Source organism: Stylophora pistillata, chromosome 7, assembly GCF_964205215.1.
Source record: "Stylophora pistillata chromosome 7, jaStyPist1.2, whole genome shotgun sequence".
In the NCBI taxonomy this organism is placed as follows: Eukaryota; Metazoa; Cnidaria; class Anthozoa; order Scleractinia; family Pocilloporidae; genus Stylophora; species Stylophora pistillata.
Genome location: NC_142525.1, coordinates 28,045,517 through 28,057,188, shown reverse-complemented (window position 1 = coordinate 28,057,188; position 11,672 = coordinate 28,045,517). Strand labels below are relative to the sequence as shown.

The 11,672-nt window shown below is 40.5% G+C and overlaps 1 protein-coding gene across 2 annotated transcripts; it reads left to right on the top strand.

Annotated features, from left to right (window-relative positions):
- The first annotated feature begins 4,965 nt into the window (after positions 1-4,965).
- LOC111330583 (uncharacterized) lies at positions 4,966-11,301 on the top strand. Of its 2 annotated transcripts, XM_022935457.2 has the most exons (3): positions 4,966-5,397; positions 5,886-6,083; positions 7,171-11,301. In XM_022935457.2, exon 3 carries the CDS (start codon positions 7,245-7,247, stop codon positions 10,911-10,913), a length of 3,669 nt encoding a protein of 1,222 aa, XP_022791192.2. In that variant the 5' UTR covers positions 4,966-5,397; positions 5,886-6,083; positions 7,171-7,244; the 3' UTR covers positions 10,914-11,301. The 2 variants fall into 2 exon arrangements, with proteins under 2 accessions (XP_022791192.2, XP_088584636.1); XM_088728510.1 differs by having other exon boundaries at positions 4,966-6,083.
- The last annotated feature ends 371 nt before the right edge of the window (positions 11,302-11,672 follow it).

The following is an 11,672-nucleotide window of genomic DNA, read 5'->3' as shown; positions in this document are numbered from 1 at the left end:
AGTGTTACTCAGTGGTCTTTATTTTTGGCCGTCAAACTGGAGAAGTTTATCATTCCCACGACTCGGTGACGCAAAGAAACTGAAACATCGATTGATGAAGACACAACTTTGATCAAATTCCGCGGCCATGGTTACCAATAAGCTGTTATTTACCGGAGTTGCGTCCATGTCAAATTCCAAATATAGACAAAGTAGATTACGTGGTTCTTAATAAATGTTGATTGGTTGATCTGACAACTTCCCATCGGTAACCAGTCATCCATAACCTCGTCGGAACATTAATAATTGATTCAAATACTCTAGCGGAAGCATCTTTTATTTCTTTTATCTTTTTTAGTGCCTTCTTGTCCAATGTAGCTAGTATTTTCGCTCAGAAAAGGAGAGGATAAGCTGTCAAAGTAAAAAATTTGAAAATGACTTATTCGGGGGTTGAAATGTCAATGACAAAGTTTCGTTTTGTGGTGAGGTGTTTCTGATGCGGCTCGCCTATGAGTACTTACCTCTCGCTTATACTTGCATCAAAAACACTTTTTTTTTCTTTACTCGCCTCCTCTTTTCCAAATGAACATAAAACATCTAAAACAGTTACAATTTGACTCGGAGTTTTTTTAGGCCTTTGCCACCCGTTTAAAATATCTTTACGAAAAACGTCCGTTCTGTTGGTGCTTTCTGATGGTCTGTGCTTTTGTGGTGATTTCAAGCGTTATTTCTCGGTCAGTAAAAGTAAAATGCGGTAGTGAACTCATGTGCATATTCTGATTAGATGCTGCAGCCTGCCATTAGAGTGATCATGATGTACAGCCATGAATTACTCGCTTGAAAGTATACCTTCATTTCACAGCTTTATTCACTGGACGCTAAGATGGCCAAAATAATTGCTACTTGAGAAGCACTTGGCATAGACAGACGTAAAATTGTCGGTCAAAAGAGCGACTTTCTGTAAATACCACGGTTAGGTGTGCAAGATGGAAAAATCGAAATCTCCCAAACTTTGTCATATTAAAGCCCTTATGAAACTATTTTAGAAAATACAAGATTCAGTTTCTTGTGATTGATATTTTCCAAAAAAAAAATTTTTTTTTAATTTTCACCTCCGAGATGCCCTTAGGCCCGGTCTAAACGTCGCATTTTACATGCGCCGAACCTAACTGCCGAATTAAGTGCATGTAAAATGCGACGTTTCAATCAATTAAATTCGGCAAATTTGTATTAAATGCGAGTTCAGTCGAATAGTCGACTGATCCAGTCGAATATGCGACTGAAGTTCGACAGTTGATTTAAACGCCGCATTTTACATGCGCCGAATCAAATTCATAAATTATTTTTAATTATATTTTACCACACAACAGTTTTAGGGTACATGACGTGCGCAAAGAAAACTGGCGGGAAAGAATCGAACATCAAAATATGTAGTCCAAACCTTGTGCCACCAGCCTTCATTTCGTATCAATCGACGGCACGATCGGGGTCTTGGGACACGTGCTATGGCATTTCTTTGCGATAGGAAAAGCATAACAAGGGAACAAACATACAGAAGCCGTCTTCTTCTTGCTAGCAGATGATGCACTGCCATCTGCATTATAAGTCGCCATCTCCTGTTAGCGTAAATGGTGCTTGAGAGGTATAAACGCCGAAAACACAAAATATCCTCCTTAATTTTGTCAGCCATATTGGCGGGGGACTTAGAGCGGAGTCTGGGAATGAAGCTGTCACTCGCGCTCGGCAATTAAATTCGGCACAATTAAGTGCGACGTTTAAATCAAATGCTGAACTTTTTTAATTCAGGTAGACTTAAATTAGTATTAGAATCGGCGCATGTAAAATGCGACGTTTAAACCGGACCTTAAACCACACATCCTCGCGTGGTGAGTAGAAACGGAATCAAATACCATGAATACCATGACTATTGCGATATAAGATGATTTTATGACTCTTCCTTTGTATGAAAACGTTGTTGTAATTTCAAAGGATTCCAATCTGAATTTTTAATTTTTTTTTCAAAATCACCCTCAAAAACGGTTTCATCGCGACTATCAATTTTGCCATTTTTCAACGGCAAAAATCCCTTCCTGGTACATGGCTTTCGTCGTGCAAATGCTATTGCAGAGAAAGAGCAATCCTTTTTCTTTCAATTTATGAAATAAAATTTTGGGGCAATTCAAACGACAAGTTTTGAGAACTGAAAACGTTAACGGTACTTGCGGGAAATTTACAACTTTTGAACTTGCGGTTGCAATGACGAATACAAGCAGTACACGAGTGAACTTGGACAGCAGTTTAAATACTTCGAGAATTCGATCCTTTTCACCCAGTTGAAACACTAAACAAACGATTATGACTTCGTAATGGCAATTATCTGAAAGGAAAAGCAGTTTTATTGTGCGAAATTGAGCTGTAAACCTCTTGACAACACTTCCCGTACCTGGGCATTTGTTTACTTCAGTTATCTAAATATGAAAAGTATTCATCAAAATGTTCGCATTTTGTCTGAAAGAAATCGTAAAAGCAACGATGGAAGAATGGGACAAACATTTACTCACCTCACATACATATATTGTTGGAAAAAGACCAAAATCCCTCAGCTAAACTAGACTGCGTGACATCCTCAGTCTTTGATTAGACCCAGGTAAGAAGGTGGGGGGGGGGGGGGAGTTTGGGCTTGGGCTTGGGTCCAGAGCAGACAAAACATTCCCTAGTAAATCCCATAATCGTTAAAAAAAGCTCTGTAGGCTTTTGGAAAAAAACAAACAAACAAACAAGCAAAATCAATCTTTGGGACAGGACTCGTAGGCCGCCGAGCTCCTGTTGGGAATTAAAGGGAAAAAAAAATGAGAATCCTTCCATCTCACCAAATCCCAAACCTCCCTCCCATTAGGTGCTTATTACCCGGGAGGAAAACCTTAGGCCTCCGCGATGAAATGAAAAAATATTTTATAGTTAAAAACCAGGCAGCCTAGGATCTGAAGGATTTTGTCGGCATGGGATCCTGGCTGGTACAATTTTGGCATCAGGCGTAATGTTCTACACTTTAGTAAGAATATAAAAAGTTGATAAAAGTCAGAGGCCTGATTTCCCTCACTAAGCCGTATTTTCAAGCCAATTATAAGTTTTTTGCTTCCAAACGTAAAATCAAAGAATGTTGATGTTGGTATGTTCATTTAATTAGTCGGTATAGACCCTAACTGTTATTACAACTGCATGCTACCAGGCGTTCTCCAAGTAGGGACAAGTAAGCAGCTTTGCGTCGTCCTTTGATGTTCATCATCTTCAATGATGTCAAAATGTTCGCAAATGGAATGCAGCATGGGAACACTTAGCTGTCGCAGTTTCCCTGCCTATAAGTTGAAAGTGTCAAAAACAATTAATTGGGTGCCTTAGTCCTCTAACTGAAACTGCGCGAACATTTTCGTGCGCGATTTCTTCTTCAGCGGCCATAATATCTTCGTCTTGATCAGATTCTGGATCGTCCGAATGAGAATGCCGGAGTTTAGAGGTTCGTCTTGAAAAGTATGACTGAATTTGCCGTTCGGTCAAAAATTCACTTACTGTCAACAGTTTTTCCCCTTCCTGGTTTCGCGCGTAACGCATGTCACATGCAACATCCACTGGATAAAGTTTCACTCCTGTTGCTTGCCCGACTTTACATTTCGCGTCCAAGTACTGTTGCTGGGAATCACTGAACCTCGTTGCCTTTTTAGTGAATCTTAAAGCCCACCCTTGTGGAAGAACCTTAGGTGTTACCGGGCATTGACTTGACTCAGCCTTCACGGATTGCAGGTTATTTGGCTCACAGAGTAGTTTATCGCGGTATAATACATTGACCTTGTCCATAAGACTTGAGACATGGAATCCTGGTTTTCTCTTGGATTAAAAAAAAAACGCTTAAATCAAGTTAAATCGGGAAAATAACGGCACCAGGAGCAAACAACACACGTATGGAATAAGGTAAGCCATTTTTATTTAATATTTTCACTTTTAACTATATCTATGGATATCTGGTAGAAAATCCAATACAAATCCTTATAAATCGATATGCAAATTATGTTCCTTGTGTGGTTCTTAAAGAGAGCTTGGGCCGCCTGTGTTTAAACTGCTGTCCAAGTTCAATCGTGTACTGCTTGTATTCGTCATTGCAACCGCAAGTTCAAAAGTTGTAAAAAATGTTATTTCATAAATTGAAAGAAAAAGGATTGCTCTTTCTCTGGAATAGCATTTGCACGACGAAAGCCATGTACCAGGAAGGGATTTTTGCCGTTGAAAAATGGCAAAATTGATAGTCGCGGTGAAACTGTTTTAGAGGCTGATTCTGAAAAAAAATTAAAAATTCAGATTGGAGTCTTTTGAAATTACAACAACGTTTTCATACAAAGGAAGGGTCATAAAATCATCTTATATCGCAATAGTCATGGTATTTGATTCCGTTTCTATTCACTACGCAAATATGTGAAGCACATTTTTCGGTGGTTTAAGGGTCTCTCGGAGGTGAAAATTCAAAAAAATTATTTTTTGGAAAATATCAGTCACAAGAAACTGAATCTCGTTCTTTCTAAAATAGTTTCGTAAGGGCTTTAATATGACAAAGTTTGGGAGATTTCGATTTTTCCATCTTGCACACCTAACCGTGGTATTTACAGAAAGTCGCTCTTAAGATTTCTTTCCTATCTTAGGTATTGAATTTTTCAACATACTGACCTCCGTGGGAGAACACCAGTACTAATTTATGTGTTTACAGGACACGGACGGAGATGTAACTGAGCCCCTAAAAACCCTTGTTTTGATTTTAAATAAAAATGTTAGAACTAGAGCATTAAGCGACGAAAATTCACCACTAATGAAATTAAAGCAGAGAATAAGGAACCACTTATTGTTTATCGCCAAGGGCTGGGCGTGGAGGAATTTGGGGAGAACGCATGTTTTTTTGCAGGAACAGAGAGGGGGGGGGGGAATCAGTCGTCGTCAACAAAGTATAAAGAAAAATGACTACCAATTAACTACTAATGAGGGTGGATCATGTTACTGTTAGAGAGTCTTACAGGGGATCAGGTGAATGTTATCGTGACACAGATCTTCCGACCTCCCCAGGCGATACATAACATGTAACATGTTTTGATACTCTTGTGACCAAACCTGCACTGATTGTTGAGTTTACATCTATTCCGGCACCAGCTAATGAACTGGTGGTGCTTGTTTAATTAATAAGTTATCGTTGAATCGCTAGTGAATGAACAGTTTTTGTCAACACTATAAATGCCGGATGAGTTTATCTACCGTACGACCGTAAACAGGAAACAATGCTGACGTCTATTTGTCACCGGAATGGAAGCTGAAGATTAAATCTAATTGTTAATGGAGAAACTTTGAAATACTTCAATGAATATAGCGAAACTGATAGAGCAGGTATGTTTGTCATTAACATCACTTCACTTTTATCCCATCCTTAAGCCTTCGCTTGAGCAAAACGGGCTAAACTGAAATATATATATCTATTTTTTTATGATGGCAATCGACCAATTTTGGGAGCGTTTACAAAATTAAAAGGGATGACAATCTAGGGCTCTGTCACGGTATTTTCTCAATGATGTTCTTCGATTGTCTTGTGTGTCACTGGGGAATCGCTGCGTTTGGAAGATTTGTGACTTCTTGACACTTGCAACAGGTGACTTAAAGGTTTATACTCTCAGCCAATCGACGGCGTTTCCCAACTTAAGATTGACGTAATCTGCAGGTCTGTGGCTTACGTGGCGTAATCTCTGAAAGCCAGTTGAGTGCATTGCTCAACCGTGTACAATTCTGATTTGCTAATACCAGCTGTTCACGTGCTTACATGCTTATTACGTCACTCAACTGTTTAAAAACATCGCGACTCACCCATTTCTGTTTTTTAGGGGAGAGAGATTTACGGTTATGGATCGTTGGCCATATTTATTGCAGCGAAGTCATTCTCCTCAGAAGACGTTGATGTTTCAAAAGTGACACAGAAGTATGCAACTGCGTCACCGGACTCAACAAATAGTGCCTGTGACGATGATTCGTTTGTGTTTATAAAGATCAATTGACAACTTTGAGGCTGACAACTGAAAACGGTAAGATATTCTTTTCGCCCCGATTATTTAAAGACTCTCAACAAAACCTTAGTGTCGCCCTAGGCGAAGAAATCACAGATGAATATTATTACTGGTGCGATTCTTTGTTTCGTGATCGTTGAGATACCCACTGACGAGTCGTTTAATACGAGTACGATTTGTTAGCAACTCCTGTCTGGAGTTACTGTTTGATGACAACTTGAAAAGGCAAGGATGATTTAAATTAACAGACAAATTAAACAGTCGTAGTCGTTCAATTTGAAATACTAAAGCTTCAATGGCCGTCTTCACCACTGTACTCAAATTCCATTAGGGTTGGGGCCTAAAGCCAAGAAAGTTTGGTACTGAAGTCATCCAATTAAAATTAACCTTTAATTTGATTTCCACGAGTTTCGATCATTTAAGCAGCGATCTCAGCATATAAATGAACTGGCATCGACCTGTGTCCTCACTCTGTGGCGTTTCGGTCGCAAGACGAATGACATCATTCCCCAATGAATCTGCTCTGACTGAGTTAAATATTCTTGCATTTATGTTGCGAATCATTTGTATGGTTACTGTCGCAATGTATCTTTTTTTTTACTGAGGCGGTTCAAACAACCAGTTACCTGTTGAACCAGTTAGAGAGAGAGCATAAGAAACGCGCTAATCTCCTTAAATAAGTTCCATTTTGAAGGGTATTTTTTTGGGGAATAAAATTTTTAAAGAAGTCTAATAGATTTCTGACAAAATTATTGCTGTTTTGTATTCTTACATGTAAGGATATCATCAAAAACTATTTTGATCGGCTTTTGGTATGCCACTCCAAACTAGGCAGGGGATGAAACGGGGGTTTCTTCTTTGTCTTTGTCCAAAATGAGTTTACTGGTGGAATCAATCAGAAAATTTGAACGCTTGTAGATGTCACAAACTAACGAAGTACCCAAACGAAAAAAAATAAACTTCGGTCATCACTGTTTCCGTTAGGTTGTCAATCGGTTATTTTCTCAGTCGTTATACTTGTTTTGCCCCCCAAAATAGTTTTCACCAGGGATACTGTTCTATAAATAATGTAGTGGTAATGACATACTTTTACTGCTTCTTCTAGGTGCCAGAGTTTTGTCAGCGAAATATTCTCTCAGTGCAAGTGGCATCAGTGTTTCCCGCGGAAACGCCCCTTATATGATGACCTCGTATGGCATCGATAGTCCACAGACTGATTCTGATGGGTCTAGGTTTTATAGAACAAAGACACTGTGTGGTCTTTTGGAGCAATATCTCTCGGAAACGTCATTATCTTCGTTTACAGAAATTTCATCCTGTCGGCAAAACATGGAAGCGAAAGAGCTAGTTAGTATCCTCAACGAAGAAGTTGAAGAACATAAGACTTCTCTCGCACCTCCCCCACTTCTTCATCGACCCACAAAGCGATCCCTGGAGCATAGCCAAATGAATGTTACATCGCCAGACTCTAAGCACCCAAGACTGGAGAGTTGTTCTGCTTATTTTGATCATCAAACAGGGCGAGTGCTGAAAGAGCCTTTCGATGTCAGGGAACAAATGTTCGAGAGGACTCGTTCGCTTGAAAACTCACTGAAGCCAGCATTACCCCCTCCACCGCTGCTGAAGCAAACACTAGTGAACACAAATGGACGAAAATCCCAGATAACTCCACACATTCCACAGCATAGAGAGATTTTTCACCACACAACTGCTAAATGGAGCACGATATTGGATAGTGATCAATGTGAGAATAAAATAGCTCTTCTGCAAAATGCTACAATTAGCAACAGAGTTCTTGATCATAGACTTCAGATAAAGGAAACGGATGATAGGAGATATTCGTCATCTGCAGGGAACGCCGGGAAACATAAAGCTTCCACAGCGCAACCTGTTCCGCGACAAATAACAACCGATGATCACTCGTCTTGTGGGGGGTATGCCTTTGATCATATGGCGATGCCAAAAATTGTTGCAGTGCATTCCGTTTCAAAGAGCACACGAGATGAGGACGAATGGAAGAGAAATAAAGCCTTCATTTCCAAAGTTAAAGCCGCTCAAGATAGATCATTCCACTGTCAGACGCCCGTTGAAGTGCATGGACAAACAAGAGAGAAACTGCAAGAAATACCCCCCGTCAAAACTAGACTAGTCACATCGCAAGATCAACAAAGTTCTCTTCATGACCACCACTGGCAGAAGGGAACAAGTCACAGCTCTTCTGCTGGCCTTAAGGACAGATCCACAGATGTTTCCTTTGAGCGCTTTGCGCTTTATCATCTCCTTTCAAAATTCCAAGGAAACGTTGAGCAAGTGAAACGTGCTTTAAAGGAGAACCTGCTGAAGGAATGGTTAGAGTATTCCCAGGGAAATACTGATCCTAACAAACAAATGCTAAGTGGAGTGAATTTAAGTGAGCTGCGCAAACTCTATGACGCCTGGTGTACGTTAAAAAAGAGCCAAAGAGAGAATGAGACTCAAAGTGGATGCCTGGCGAACATTTTGAATTCTCAGAATTTCGAGCAGCATAGAGTAAAAATAAGCTCTGAATTAAGCGTTCGAAAGAACCATGAAGTCTGTAAAAGTAACTCTCGACTTTCCCCTAGTACGCAGCTCTCCAATGCAATTTGTCCAGGATATCTTTCTCCACGAAATATCTCAAAATCGGTCCAAGCAGGACATCGGACGTCTTTGAATCCTTCTCCCGTTCCTTTGAATCCACAGCGAATACGCAACAATGTCACCGGTGAAAACACAAGAAGCATGCCCATGCAACACTCCCCTATGCTTATCCAAGAAAAGATTTCTAGTTTGTCACAAAGCTCAATATTAAATCCGACAATTGGCTCCAAATCCACCTTTTCACCTGTTGGGGCTTCTTTCCGAGGCCACGATAAGACAGCAGAATGTATCAAACTTGAACAAGTGCAACCGAAAACCAATCAGGTTTTCACTTACGATGATAAACAATTGGCATTTGATGGTCCAAATAAAGATGTAGCCGACTCTATCGTCGATCACATAAGTCGTGTCTCTAGAACCTCTCAGAGAACAGACGTTGAGAAAGAGATAAAGAGTGGTTCAAACCTTTCGATCCGTGCTTCTGTTCTTTGGCATTTTCCAGAAAGAACTTCCAGGCCAGCACAAAAGGAATCGTTCTCTTTTGTTAATTCACCCACAACAACAGCATTTTGCAACAGCTTTGTCAGCAGTTCATCCAGGGCCGAATCCGACCAATCTGGTCCTCCTGCTGCAGAAAAAGCTATACATTCAGACTCCCGTAGTACTGAAATTTCCAGCGGTCACGAAACAAAGGCAAGCTATCTCTGGCGCTTCAAAGGGGGAAGATTGATTAGTGACAACATGCCTAGTCTCTACACAGGTAAAACGATAACTGAAGTTGAGTTTGCCGGCCCCACAGTTGATGCGCGGATGAGAAATGAGGTTAAAGAACCTGAAGTTGTGGTAAAACGCGAAAGGACCCCTGAGAAGCAGTCATGCCACAGAGATTCAAGCTGGAAGTCCATTCCTCAAGCGAGTCCGCTTGTTAGTTCAGCGGTAGAGCAGGAACATAAGAAAGTGTGCGGCGCTGCAGCTTCCGGTAGGCGGTGCTACTGTGTTGTGGGACCCAAGTGTCGTCCACAAATGGAGAAAACATCAACTGATCCTCTTCAAAGTATGCAAAATATGATAAATAGAGCAGCAGAAAGTTCACCGAGATGTCTTGCCCCGCAAATCTATGCTCAAAGACCAGACATTGCAGTAAAATCAGAAAAAAATATTGTAGCCACAAACAGTGCACAGGTATACCAGCAGCCCAGCACTATCGTGCGGATTTCAGCTAATGCACATGACCACCAACAATCCCGAGCATCAGTCAGTGTTCCAAATAATGGGCAACCTGGTCGGCAATCTACAGCTAACTTCCATTTTGCCATAAGCTCGCAAGAAAAACAGCAATCCTATAATACTGTCAATGTAACAAGTACTGCCAACAGAAATCTACAACCCACCGTGAGTCTTCATGTTTCACCTGCTGCTAAGTCAAGTAGTCTCAATGTTTCGAGTAACGAGCAGGTTAACCGACCCTCCAGTGCTGGCCTACGTGGTTTAGGAAATGCAAAAGAAAAATCCAGTTTCAACGTCCATCTGTCATGTGGTGAGCAGAAAAACCAACGACCCAACTCAACTAACACACATGCTCAGTATAATGAACCAATCAAACATCAACTTATTGCCAACCAGCAAGAATTTCCTCGTGACGAAGAAGTGAACAGTCTGTTAATCCCTCGCTCACAGATCAAGCAGCAAACTCAAAATGATGCTGGAATGAATACGTTACGCCCTGTCCGCGAAGCAAACCAACAAGTTAGCCGGCAATCAAACCCAATTCGCAACCCTGAAAACACCATTCAAACAGCTCAGCTTACAGATGGTTCTCATATCGAACAGGAAAACCAACAGTCTAACATACAACACACAGTTTCCAAGACTCCTGCGAAAACCATGGTTAGGATAGCGCCAAAGTTGGAAACTGGTGCTGCCCGTGAAAAAGAGAAACCCAAGAAAGCTGAAAAAGTCAACGATAAACAGTGCAGTTTTCTAACATCCCATCCTCCAAAGAAGCAGTACACTTCTTTGCAACAGCTTGCTAATAAAGTTATCGAGACAAGACAGAGATTCGAGATGGAGAGCATTCCGTGGAAGAAAAAGATCTTGAAATCTCTCGAAGCTGTACTGATGAAGCGATTGAGAAAAATAGAGAGAGAGACTGGGGAGCAGGCCAATCTAGATAGCGAGAAAATTTCTGAGACTGAAAAGAATAAAATCGGACATCAGAAAGAAAAATAGAAAGAGAAAAGAAAAGTGAAAATCTAAGACCTAGCAAGAATGAAACTTTTTCTATAAAAATAAACTAGTTTTATGAAACAAAGTCTCTTTTTATCTTATTTCGGGTTGTCCCTTGATGAAGACACTTGGAACAATTTAGAATTAAATACTCTCTATCCACTATTGTAGGGTCCGGTTGTAAACAATTTATGGAAGGAATTACACTTGCAAAGTGATGGTCGCTCCAACTGAAGGCTCCACGATTTTCTTTGAATTTGTGTACTAATTTACATTGTCATCACTCATTAATGTTTGGTTGGAATCCTTCAGTTTCTGTATATAAGGCTACCATGATATCAATATCTAACAAAAGACATAAATACTACACTGTTTACTTCCATTTTTCTCAACTCTCTTTACTCGACCCGCTGCCTCTTTGAAAACTGACCGAGAGAGAGATAGAGAGAGATCTGAGGCGGACAAGGATGTTGACCAATAATTGAAAGAAAGAGATGTTCAGTATTGAAAGTCATTGCATGAAAATGGAACGAGCTTGTATGAGACTTAATTGCAAAGGCCATTTGAAACAAAGAGAACTATCCGAGGGAGCCAATGAGAGCTCAAAATGAATACCGCCTCAAGCGCGGCAAAACGCAACTGAGCGAGTCAGGTCTTTATATTTTATATCTGATTGGTTAGCAGGGGTCAGAATTATTTTAGAATAATGAGGGAGGAAGTACGTGAGAAGCACGCCCGTTGGTCACACCGGATTTCTTTGAA